Source organism: Aspergillus fijiensis (genome assembly GCF_003184825.1).
Source record: "Aspergillus fijiensis CBS 313.89 unplaced genomic scaffold BO72scaffold_65, whole genome shotgun sequence".
NCBI lineage: Eukaryota > Fungi > Ascomycota > Eurotiomycetes > Eurotiales > Aspergillaceae > Aspergillus > Aspergillus fijiensis.
Window position 1 is genome coordinate 13,441 of NW_024469041.1, and position 12,844 is coordinate 26,284.

Below are 12,844 nucleotides of genomic sequence, written 5' to 3' on the forward strand. Positions count from 1 at the left end.
ATAAATAATAAATTTAATATAAATAAATTAATTAAATAGTATATATATTAGTTGGTAATACCGCAGTTAGTTATAAATATATTTATACTAATATTAATATTATTAATATATATAAACAGTCTTAAAAATTTAATTAACTTACTTATAAAAGATTTTTTAAAATAGCAGAGATTTTAGATTCTATATCTATTATAATTAGTATATATTTTTACTATTTTTTAAATTAAAAATTATAAAGAAGTTATTAAACCGGCGATATTTAAATAAATCATATTATTTTTATAAGCTAACAAATAATAAAAAATTATAAAAATAAAAATAAAACTGCTTATTAAGTATAGTATATAATATTTTATTAAATTGCCCGCAGAATACAAGATAATATTAAAATACTAGATATTTAAAGTTAAACTTAATACTAATAATAAAATATATAAATTTAAGATTTATTATATTATTTAAGGCTTTCTATAATAATATAATATTAATTATAATTTTATATATATTCTAATAGTAAAAATAGTAATAATAAAAATATTTTTTATTATTATAATAATATTTAAATACACCTATAAATAAAATAATATTAAATAAATATTTTTATATAGTAAATTTTATAATAATAAAAAGATTTATATAATTTAATTAATTAGTTTTAATAATAATACTAATAAAATCTGTTTTTTATTTCTATTTATATACAGTTTAAAATAATTTATAAAAAACTAGTATTATAAGTTTTTTACTACTATTATAAATATCAGAATAATAATATCTTAAACTAATAAATATTTATTTATAAAAAAGTATAAAGAAATTATAATTTTATATATTAATAATATTTAAGTTATTATTTTTATTAAAGATCTTATTAACTCTGTATATTAAAACCTATTAAAATATTTTATTATTATAGATTTTAATAATACTTTCTAGTATTTTAAAATTAAAATCAAATATTTTATTAGTATTATTTACTTAATATAAAAAGTCTTTTTTTAATATATTATTAAAACTACTAATTCAGCGAGTAAAAAAATATACAAAATACCTCTAAATAAAGATATTAAATTTATTAAAAATCAAAAACAAGTATTTAAAAAAAATTAAAAATTATTAAGTTAGTATTAGAAGTATTATATATTTAATAATATAAATTTATTCTAATATTATATTTATAGTTAAAAAACTATCTTATTATACAAATAATTTAATAAAATAATATATAAATAGTTTTTTATTTCTATTTTACTATTTATATCAAATTGAAAATTATAAAATCTTATATATAATATACTAAAAAAGTAGTCTAGCTGATAAACTTAAAATTATAATTAATTATATTAATACTAATTATATCAGCTGTCTTAATATATATTATTTAACTATTAGATATATATTTATATAAGTAAATAGTCTGATTTTTTAGTTATTATATCTGCAGATCTATATTATTATATTAATATATAAAGCTAAATATATAGTTTTTTATATTATAAATAAAAAAGTCTACTAAATTATCTATATACTTAAAAATATCAGTTTTTAAAATATATATTTAATAACTATTTATATTAATAATAAAAATATAATTATATTAGCCTAAAATAACTAGTTCTACCGAAGAACTAAGTATATTAATATTATATTCTACTAAATTTATAAAACTATTTAATATAGTAATATACAGCTAGAATATATTAAATCTTTAAAAAATCTTATTAACTTATTTATAAAGTCTATAGAAGATATTAAATTTAATAAACTAGTAAAGAAACTAAAAATATTTATATAAAATATTAAAACTAAAATAGTTTATAAAAATATCAGCTGGCTGTATAAATATTAATTTAAAGGTCTTCTTTTTATATACCTGCCGAGTTCTTAATATTAAGAAACTTTATAAATTACTTATTTAGAAAAAAATAACGGTGTTACGAAGCTCTTTGAGAAGATATATCGATATTAGTAGTCTAGAATCACCGGATCACATAATAGCCGAAAAGTTAAAAATATTATATAGCCGTATCCAGTTCCTTCTATATACTAATTAATACAATTTGAATAACCTCAGTCTTCCAGTCCTTGTAGCGTATCTTCCGATAAACATGATCGTCACACATCACAAGTACCCCCAAAAAAAGCAGAAAAGCGTATACTGGTATCGCCCGGCGAAACCAGTCAGTCCGCAAAGCCAATATAGATATGCCCACAGGTATTCATCACCGAAGAAAATCCTGTGCCACCGTTAGGGTTCATTCTTCACATTTTCTATTCTTTTCGCAACTATCCAAGTAGAGAACACGTTGAACCTGTAAGTTTCTGATCTCTGCTACAGTACACTGTACCGCATTGCGTGAATGGCCCCACAGTTCCAGTCCCATAATCAGACATCCAGAACAGATCCTCAACCCACGCACTCCACAGAAAACGCAAAACCGCCCCAAAGATACCGGTGGCCTCCTCGACCAACTCATACATCAAGCGAGATCCTGCCACCAAGTCAGGCGCATGAGCCTCAGTACGGGACTTTCTCGATTAACCCACCACTGGGTCTCTAAAGACAAAGACACCACGATCCCTGCTGGAGGTATTCGCCTGGCTAGCTAATTCGGTACAGTAGAAGCCGGAATGACATTCTCCTTCTGTACTCGGACACCGCCTTTATTTTCTCCAAGAATACACAAAAGGGTACCTCTCCATCTAATCAACAAACAACGCGTCGGAAATCTCCCTTTTCAGCTCCCCAAAACAGCCGTCATCTACCTGCTAAGCCTATCCTCGAACAAGGAAATCTGCACCGAGGACTGGAGTATTTAAAGAACCAATAAGATGTGCTATTCCGTCCCCCTTTTCCACTATCATACCCCATCATCACCCTCAACCAAAAGCCCACGGGGATCGTGCGAACGCGTGACCTGATCTGAACATCCAAAAGCCAAGCAACGGTAAAGAACAATGTCCGACGACGACGAATCCAGCGCAAGCGGTGAATACCACGCTGAATACCACCCGCACCTGCGGGAGGCTGCAGCGTACACGGACGACGAAGTGACGCGGCGGGCGTTCGACGTGCGCCAAGTCCGCGGCGCGGACGCCGCCGGCCTCCGATGTTGCCTGCCCGAAGCGCAGCGCAGCTACCGGACGCCTTCAGACCAAGAGCAGTGTCCGATGTGCGATGCGAGCTGCCACCCGAACTGCCTGGACAAGCTGCGCAACGAGGAGATGCACCGCGGCCGGCCGCTGGCGTACGGCTGCCCGCGGTGCGGCACCCTGTGGCGGACCGACGCCCAGACCACCGCCGCCGCCGAGCGGCAAAACCGGGCCAACGCGGACAGGACTCGGCCAACGGTCAAGCCGTATCGCTACCGGCGGGACCCCATCAGCGGGCGGTACGTCTGCACCTTCGCGCCGCCGTCCACGGGCCAACCGTGCGGGTGGACCCGCAACACCAGGCACCAAATCCGCGTCCATCACAACCGGGCGCACGAGGACAACCCTGATCCGTCCTGTGACTGCGCCGGCGTCTCGGTCTTCGACACCGATGACGAGGACAACATCAGCGCGAACCCGCCGCCCTGCCCCTGCCCCATTTGTGCGGAGCAGTACTATTGTCGCCATGCCGCCGCCGCGCATTGCCGGAAAGAGCATCGGAATAACTCCTGGCCTCCCAAGTGTCGAATTTGCCACACAATATTTGACAAATATCTGGACCTCATTGTGCATCTTACCTATGCGCACCAGAATCCTCGACCTTCTCAGTAAACAACCCAGGTCCGGCATCATGCCAGTGAGGTAAGCCAGCAGTCTGTCTGTAGCTAACACCTCCCTTTTTCTTGGATTTCGGGCTGTATTGATGAGTGGGTGGAGAAAGAGAAAATCCCTACTGCACTTCAAATATCTCGGGAACCACAACAGAGAAAAAAAAATAGAAATCAAGGGGCGGAACCCTGTATTAAAGTCGCTTCGTTACATTAGTATAAAGTTCCAGATGAAGTCCCCACCATCTGCAAGATACAATTTGATGGATTATTGCACAAGCGGCGAACGAGCTTGTATTCGTACCAGGAGATCAGATATCTTCTGTTGCGAGACTGCGCATTCGTGAGTCATGCAGGTAGACACTGGGACTTTTCGTGAGTGGCCATCTTCGAAGCAGTCGTTGGGTGTATATCACGTTCAAAATCATTGTATAGCCCCTTCACATTACTGCTTTCATATAAATCTCAGTTTCTGGTTCCAGTCCCTAAAGCAGAGATCTTACTTGTTCACCTGAGAAGTCGTCATGCAGAATTGGCTGAGCACTGCATTCTCATCTTGTTTGGCGTTCATAGTTTTGGATCAACCTTTTGTTCAAGGCATGATGACTCTAGCTGGCGTACATCAAAACTCCTCGATTCTTCCCTATTGCGGACCAAACTGCATTGTGCCGAGCCCCGCCTCATGCTTGACAGCCTCCAGCCACAAAGGATCATAATCCGCGAATGTTTGATCCAAAGGGTCATTCCCACCGTAGGAGAACTGACGAGCCACTTGTTGTAGCTTCTCATCCGTGGGACAGATGCCAGCGGCAGTTTGACGATGAATGTAATCTATCAGGGCGCGACGGAGATCTGTGTAGCGGTTGAAGGCATTGGGAACGCCGTTTCCGAGCAACATATGGGATAAGCCCAGTGTGTCCTCCTGTTCGGGGGCGCTGCCTCCCAGCAGCGCGATAGACGATTTCCATGGATCCATCGTGCGCCGTTCGTGGCCCAGAAGGTAGGGCGGCATGGCATTTTCAACCAACCGTTGCACTTCTGGCGCAAATCCCCAATCACCCTTCCACTCCGCCATGTCGGCGCCATTCTTGAAATGAGCCCCAACATGATCCATACGCTCTTTCCAGGTCGCAAAGATCGCGTCACAGAGCCCGCAGCGGGAGACAATGGTGCGCGATGTTCGCCATCCATCCATGATGCCGGAATGATATTCCGCACTGTGTGTGAGTTTCAAGTGTTGTCGTAGATGGTCTTTGCGGGAAAACGTCCGTTGCCCATCGGCCCTAGATTGGCAAGCAAAATAGTCGTGTCGGTCGAGAAGGTGGCCGGTGTCTGGGTTTGAAGCTTGACAGAACACACAGGTCCGGGTTCCCTCGAGAACGACGATGCCACCGTCGGGGGCGCACGTCCATAGGTCCACAGGCAAATGCAAAGCCTTTTCATGTCGCTCCCAGTCGTATTTCGTGCGAAATGAGTCGGTGCAAAATGTGCACTGATATGGACGGTTTTCGATCGGTTGGCGATGTGACAGGAAATCGTTGGGACGTGAAGGCTTCTGACGACGACGATGGCGACGACGAGACAGAGATCGCTGACCAAGCATGGGAGTTGGCGGTCGTCGCACGGGCTGGTAGTGTGCGTGGTGGCCAAACGAAGCGTCAGAGCTCGATGAATGACTATAACCCACCGTGCTGGTAGATGGAGCCCCAACAACGAACGAGTTGCTAGAACTATGGCTCGACCAGGCATACTGAGATGTCGGGGTGCCCGCACTTTCCTTATCATCATCCAGACGTTCTATGGTATCCAGAGCTCGCATGATGTCTGAGGTCGCGGCCGCCTCACTTCCTGGTGGGGAGTTCTTCCATCTCTCCATGGGTGATTGTAGAGAGAGATCAGCCGCTGGTGCCAGTTGTTCGACTGCCAGGGACGCACCTCCCCCGACCAAAGTGCGCCGTCGTGCATTGCTGAACCAGTCGGATATCTGAGCCCGGTCGAGCCCCGTCTGCTGCTGCAGGGCATCTTTCTCTTCTTTGGTGGGGTAGGGGTAATCTTGATGGCTGTGAAGCCATGACCGCAGGACAGTCACCGCTTCCTTCGATAGGCGCTGGTATTTTTTCTTCTTTCCAGAACGACCTCGAGAAGAGCTGCGATGCTCTGCCGGGTGGGAAGAATTCGAAGCCGCAACAATGTGGGAATTATGGAGAAACTGACCTGCTTCCGGTGCGCTTTGCGCGAAGTCGGTGTCGCAGAAGAGCCCCCAGCATGAACAGGGTGAAGTCAGTGAAACATGCTCATAACAGACAGGGCATATCTCGAATTGACCTTCCGGGGGCAGAGATGCTGCAGGGAAACTCGAGTCGGTAGTTAGCAGTGACTCGCATAAGTGCAGGGATTCCTCGGACCCCATGGCGGGGACCGGGGGTTCTGTAGGCGGTAAGTCTAGAACATCAGAACAGTATTTAGGAGGGTCGTTAAGATCCTCCGCCATATGAAAGAAAAAAAGGAAAGCAAAGGAAGGGAGAATTAGAGATAAACTTGGGCTGAGTTCGGACAAGGAAATGAGGAGAATTGCGATCGATGGTGATGGTAATGATGATGATGATGATGATGATGATGGAGATAGAGAAATTGGCTGCGGGCAGCAAGTGAAAGGCGGAAGGCGCGAGTCTAGCCATTCCGCCCGCTCATAATGCAGTGGGGCTCCCGCGCCCTGTGTCACTCCATGGTGGAGATCTCCCGAATAGGTATAGTCCGAGCCATCCTGCCAAGCATCCACATTATCCATGGAGATTCGCCTTGGAGGTCTTTGGAGGTCTTTGGAGGTGCATGGAGATGCTGAGCAGATAAAGTCCTTTGATCCGTATAACTTGGGGAAGGGAAAGCCACTATATATCTCAATCACAGCTACAAGCCGCCCGCTACAGCTTGTTAACCAGAGCCATCGAAATATATAGTCATCGTCCATACAAGCAATCTCCGAGAGGCCTACCTAACGCAGAGCACCATGACTGCTTCATTGTGCCCCCAAGCAATTGACATCATCCTCTCTCCCTACCACGTCGGCCTGCGCGACCACCGTGTCGGCAATGGACCCCACCGCATCCTCTCCCTCGGACTCGAGCAAGAACTCCACCGCCTGGGAGTCGCCTTCCATCTCATCGAAATCCCACCCGTCAACGAGTTCGAGGGCGAGATAGGGCGCAGCTTCGAGCTCCTGCGCCGGATCTCCACCGCCGTCAGCCAGTCGGTGGCCAACCGCCGCTTCCCCCTGATCCTGTCGGGGAACTGCATGGCCAGTGCCGCGGTCGCCTGTGGGCTGCGAGTGGACGACGACCTGGCCTACATCTATTTCGACGCCCACGACGATCTGGACTCGCCGGATGTGAACGAAAACGGGTATCTAGATGCCATGGGCTTGTCCATGCTGCGTGGGGAGAGCTGGAAGACCTTGATGAACAGCGTGCCGGGGTTCAAGCCGGCAGAGTTCAATCGGCGGTTCCTGTATTGTGGGCTTCGAGATCAGACCGGTGTGCAGAGGCAGCGGGTGATCGATGCGGGCATGCAGGCCATCTGGGGCAGCACGGAGAACAAGGTCGATTTTGCGAGGGAGTTGAAGACCCAGCTGGAGCAACGAGCGTACGGCCAGGTGTTGGTTCATCTTGATCTGGATGTCTTGGATGACTCGTATGGAAAGGTCAATGACTACCCATCCCCAGGTGGCTTATTGGAATCGGACTTGATCGCTTGCATGGAACTGGTTCCGCAGAAGACTACCCCTCGGTCGCTGACCGTGTGTTCTTTTGATCCGGATGCGGGCGACGGTGACAAGATTGCTGGGATTGCAGTGCGGGCGATTATAGTCCTTGTTCAATCTCTCCTAGATACCGGAGCTTTATCCAAGATCTGAAGCGCGCATGCAGCCACAGCAAGTAATCAAGAGGCTTTCACCCAGACGCTTTCCACATATGCTTTCACCACAAGACAGAACTGGAATGGGAAGGATTTATACCTACGAACGAGAAGATGAAGCAGTCACTGTCAATATCCCAACAAAATTTTATATCATTGTCCAAATATATCATCCAAAAATTGTATCCAGGTAACAAACGCCAATAGTATAGAAAGACAATCATGTTAACATGGCATGAAAACACCAAAATTTCCACCGTGGTGTATATAAAGCGCCCAGCGTGATTGTACCAACATATAGAACAAAAAAGTCCAGCTTTTCGTTAATGGTTTCTTGGGAGCAGCCGTGAGGTAGATCATTGGCCAGGCCGTTCATTGGCTGGTAAGTATATTTTCAGCAGTTCAAGGGCAATTCATGTAGTCGTTGACCGCATTCCAGGGTCATTTTTGTGCCTTGATGGTCATGTCATTGTACCGTAATATGAGTTTCAACGAACCCTCAAAAGCCATTATTCGTAACATCCGTAAAACATAAAGTTGTCAAAAGAGCGCAAGCTGCGGCGCCGATTCGAATCATGAAGAGGTCACCTAAAATCAAGTTGGAAGGCTTTCCATTTGCCTCCGACCGTGCGACATCGAGGACAGCCGCGCGGGTGGTTAGGATAGCTAGTCGGCCCGTGCGACATGGCGCTCCCCGGGCTGGACGTCACATTCCGGAAGGACGCAGGGGGGCTGCTGATGAACATCCCGACACACTCCCGGCAGACTCCGCAAATACATTCCGTGCAGGCATAGCATTCACTCAGTGCCCAAGGCCGCTTACAGCTGGCACAGTAGATCTGAATCTCTTTGCTACGGTAAGAGGCCGGGGTGGGATTGGAGAACCGATGGTGCTGCCGTTGCGACGCCGACGGGAACATATGCAACACTGGGCTGGAATCCGAATTGATCGAAGGCGCAAGGTGACTGGAGAAGGAATGGTTCTTGCCCGACGTCGACGAAGCCGAGTCAATTGACGACTCGATGGACGGAAATGGCTCCAAGTCACTGTCGCGGTTGCGATCAAACGGAGGCGGGGTCATGGACTTGTGCATGGGCGACGCGAAGGGGTGGGGGAAAGGCCGGTAGGGTGCAGGTGGGGGTAGTCCAGTGGGGGTTTGGAATGCAGGGGGTAGCGAAGAGCGGTTGCTGCCCGCAGGAGCCGAGGTGATGTTGGAGATGAGCGGGGGCATCGTAGGCGACCGGCCGACCTAGTAGGTGTGAGAAAGGTAACCCGAGAGAATCCCAAACCCGACTTACATCAGACTGGTGTTCGTCGTCTGCTTCTGTGGCAGAGGTAGCTGCCTCGATGAGGTCCTCCCAACGCTTGCCCTGCGCCCAGGCTGCAGTTTGTGGCTCGGCAGAGAGCGCCTTGCGGTCTCCTAGACTCGGGCGTCGTCCATATTCCTTCGATTTAGTGCGCTCGTGTTTCGGCTTGCGTGCCCCCGAGATCGACGACTTGCGAGACCGAGGCAGCTTGTCTCTGCGTTGGATTGGAGGCAACGTTGAAGAGCGCCCAGGCGGCGAGTGGGTCAGAATGGAAGGCAAAAGCTCTCGAGGGCGAGCCGCGGGGAATGGAGGCAATGACTCTTGTTTAAAATGCTCGCGCAGTGACGGCAGTTCGACGGAGCGGATCCGGTCCCGGTCATTGTCCGATTGGGTTTCCTGAGGCGGACCAGTCAATGTCTGATTTTTCGCGACCGCTTTTCTCCCTGCTTAATCCGGCAAACGAGCAGTCTGTATAGCATACCATGTCTGTGTCCCAGTCAGATGCTAAACGGTTGTGGTGCAATTGAGCCAAGGCGACGGCTGCGGTAGCGGCGGCCGGATGGGCTTCATCAATACCCCGCGGGGTTGCGGGGGAGCCAGCATCGGCAACATAAATGTCGCGATCAGCCAGATCTACTTCCCAGTCAGCTGCTGAATATCCCCAATGTGCCCAAGAATATCAACCAACCATTGCGTCGTCGAGAAGTAGCGGGTTTCGGGGGGGACAGGTGAGCACGCTGGTCTGGTGGGGTTGTGACCATCAAGATAAAGCTCTCCTCGGTAGCCGGGAGCTTCGGAATGTAATGGTTGGGGTGAGCACGGCGAATGTGCTCCTGCATGGAGCGATAGCGCTTTTCCTGTGCGAAGAACAACCGGTTAGATGCGGCCATAGCAGTCTTCATTTATCCCAGCTCGTCCCTGTTACTCGAACTTCGCAGCAGCTGCCCCTCCTCAGTTTGCATGGCGCTTGCTGCCCACTGCATGAAAAAAAGTGGGGCCCCGATCGGCGGGGAGAGCGAGGAAGCACGGCGACGAAGAACACAAAGAGCTGGACGAAATGGAAACTCACCCCCAGGCATCTCTTGCGACAATTGGAACCATCATTGTTTTTCAGAGGGCAGACCACTTCGTTGTTGGCGTCAGTGACGGAGAACGAACTGGTTAAAGATGATCGGGGCGGCATGGTCTGCATGGATCCGTTTCGGGCGGCGGCGGCGTGGGGTGGGTTGGTCGGAAGGGGAGGATCAAGCACCAGCACACACCAGGCAAGGCACACAGGCTGTGATTTTCAGGGCAATGTCAATTCAATCTGGAAGATCTCCGCAAGGCGACATAAGTTGCTGCGACCAAAGCAGATTGTTCGCAGAAGAAGCTCGAGCAAGTCTAGTCAACTGGAGAGGCGAAACGGGATGATGGAAGAAAGAGAACAACGGAGGGCGGCGAAAGAAAGAAAAAAGAGTATTGCAACAGTATGAGTAATGGCCAAGCGGACGCCCTGCTAGACTACCACTTGATCTAGCTTCTATTTCCAAGACCAGTAAGTAGCACTGATAGCTGGAGCAACGGAGAATGGGGGTAGAAACTGATGCAGTCAATCTCTCATAGAGCAGCAGCAGCAGCAAGAAGAAGAAGGAAATGATGGAGGAAGTAGTAGTTGTAGTAGTAGTAGGCAAGCAGGTAAGGTAGTAGTAAGTATTGGAAGCAGCACTACAAGCAGTGGCAGTGGAGGGGGGAGAAAGTCAAGGAGCTTCACTTATCCACTAGACCGAAAGCAAGCTAGTGGCACACAGTCTGGACAATTGACAGGCAAAGGATTGGGGGAGAGCAAATATCCACTTTAAGCAAAAGGAGAAAGAGTCCAAAAAAGAAATTCGAAAAAAGACGTAGAAAAGAAAAAAAAAAAAGAAAATTGAGAAGGAAAGGCGAAAAATAGTGGAAACGGAGGGTATTGCAGTGGTACAGTCAGTAATCATACGTACAGTAAGTAATAAAAAGCTAAACTGAACAGGCGAAACAGCTGGCAAATGCTTTGCTAGCTACCGAGTAGCTAGTTACCTAGCTAGCAGAGCAAAGCAGGTGCTTGCAATGGGCGCAATGCTGGTTTCTCCGACCGCGTGGCTCACAGAGCGCTTGTGTTCGCCGAGAGGGTGGTTGTCCAGGATTAATGAACAATCCAGAAAACCCACGGAGCCGGCGATAAGTGGAACAAAGAAGGTTCCCTTTCGGTGGATTTGTTGTCAAACCCTCGATAAAGGTGGGATAAGCGTCTCACAAATGCTCAGTCGGTGGCACGATAAGCATTCGAGTCCCGGACCGGGGGAGGGATAATCACAAGAAAGAAAGAGAATTAACAGAAGGAGAAATCCAGAAGAGAAAGAGAAAGACGAAAGAGAACTCAGAAGGAATCATTCATATACTAGTCACTACCTGATGTGTTCAATGTTTCTGAATTATGTCTAGCTTATAGCAAACCAAGACACATCCATACTCCATAGGAAGCTGCTGCTGCTGCTGCTGGGCGAGGTTTAAAGTGGGAACTACGATAAAAAAGCTCCAGCTGGATAGACAGGAAGCTCCCATCCTCATACTACGGTAGCAGCTCGGCGGCATCACTTCTCCTATAGTAGTCTGACTAGCTGACTGGAATCTCATCCGAGCCATCCCCTGATGAGGCATTAATCTTGTTTTATTATTGTTGTCCTGGTAATGCCGGTCGTACAGCATGTGCCAACAACGATCCTGGTACTGAGTACTATGTATTACGATTTCCTCCCCGTCCGAGACTAGCTGGACGCCAGAGGGTATCTGATGCCGATAGCGCCTATCGATAAGTGTTGCTGTCGCAGCTAAGCTAAATGTGGGACAGCGCGATATCCGCACGCACGACATGGATGGATGGAGGAAGGACGGGGAGGATGAAGTTTCTGTCTCTCTTGTCGCGAAGATTACCAGTTTCGAGCTGGGATGCTCGATCCGAAGTTTCGACCTTCTCCTGAATTGTTTTTTTTTGGCTACTGTAGCGGCAGACAAAGGGAAGCAGTTGTTCTCCGACTCGAGCCGGGAAGGCCTTTACCTGCCTGATAGTAAATGCGTGGGTGAGGGCAAGTTGAGTGATGTGACACTTAGACTTTTCTTGTAGCTCAGCCTCGGTCTTCGTGACCATTACCAGACCGTACCGGAGCTCAAGGATGAGCGGCAGGAACCCCTCTGAATGGCCTCTGCCGTTCCGATTCTGCCCATTTTCAAGCATTGGCAGTTGGCACCAGACATATACTTCATATATTTAGGTGAGTCGCAGAAGCACTAACTCACCACTCGTGATCCGTGCGATCCAACCCCAACGGTTTTTACTTTCTCCTTTTACAGTTTTGAAGCGAAGAGAGTGAAGAGCCATGACTTTTGTCCAGCTGGTCTAAAAATTCCACTAACCATCGTCGGTCGACGGCCCGGTTACTTGGAACGGGTCTAGCGGAAATCAGCATACGATACGGTACAGTACAGTAATCGCCGACCAGCAATTCGGGAATGCCGGTGGAACCCCCCTCCTCACATTCTTGGGGTTTACGACAGCTCCCAGCTCAGCTCTGGACCACTGGGCAAAGAGCATAACTCGGGATTCTGGAGCCACGGGGGAAAGAGAGAGTAATCTTATCGAGGTCACCAACCACGGATAAGGTATCTAGTCGACATTCCATGGGGGTAGCGGTTACAGAAAATTCCCTCTAACTTCCACGGAGAACTCCCATTCAAGTCAAGTGTAGTTAGAGGTAACCCTACAGTACAGGGTACTAGGAGGTACTGAAGTTCTTAGTAGCAGTATGTACTACTAGGTGGTAGTTAGGTGTACTAAAAGGAAAAGCACC

The 12,844-nt window shown here is 46.5% G+C and overlaps 4 protein-coding genes across 4 annotated transcripts; 2 read left to right on the plus strand and 2 right to left on the minus strand.

Moving 5' to 3' along the window:
• The first annotated feature begins 2,759 nt into the window (after positions 1–2,759).
• BO72DRAFT_251004 (uncharacterized protein) lies at positions 2,760–4,058 on the plus strand. The gene has a single exon (XM_040940031.1). The coding sequence runs from the start codon at positions 2,959–2,961 to the stop codon at positions 3,763–3,765; it is 807 nt and encodes a 268-aa protein (XP_040797002.1). The 5' UTR covers positions 2,760–2,958; the 3' UTR covers positions 3,766–4,058.
• A 373-nt stretch (positions 4,059–4,431) lies between these two features.
• BO72DRAFT_356006 (uncharacterized protein) lies at positions 4,432–5,883 on the minus strand (the record flags this gene model as incomplete). Its single annotated transcript, XM_040940723.1, has 1 exon — positions 4,432–5,883. A coding segment is annotated over one exon (1,452 nt), but the record flags the coding sequence as incomplete, so codon positions are not given.
• Positions 5,884–6,598: 715 nt separating this feature from the next.
• Positions 6,599–7,763, plus strand: BO72DRAFT_413374 (arginase family protein). Its single transcript, XM_040942503.1, has one exon. The coding sequence runs from the start codon at positions 6,769–6,771 to the stop codon at positions 7,669–7,671; it is 903 nt and encodes a 300-aa protein (XP_040797004.1). The 5' UTR covers positions 6,599–6,768; the 3' UTR covers positions 7,672–7,763.
• Positions 7,764–8,257: 494 nt separating this feature from the next.
• On the minus strand, positions 8,258–10,173 carry rfeD (putative transcription factor RfeD; the record flags this gene model as incomplete). Its single annotated transcript, XM_040947114.1, has 5 exons — positions 8,258–8,923; positions 8,973–9,377; positions 9,463–9,614; positions 9,652–9,838; positions 10,051–10,173. 5 exons carry the CDS (start codon positions 10,171–10,173, stop codon positions 8,258–8,260), a joined length of 1,533 nt encoding a protein of 510 aa, XP_040797005.1.
• Positions 10,174–12,844: the final 2,671 nt, after the last annotated feature.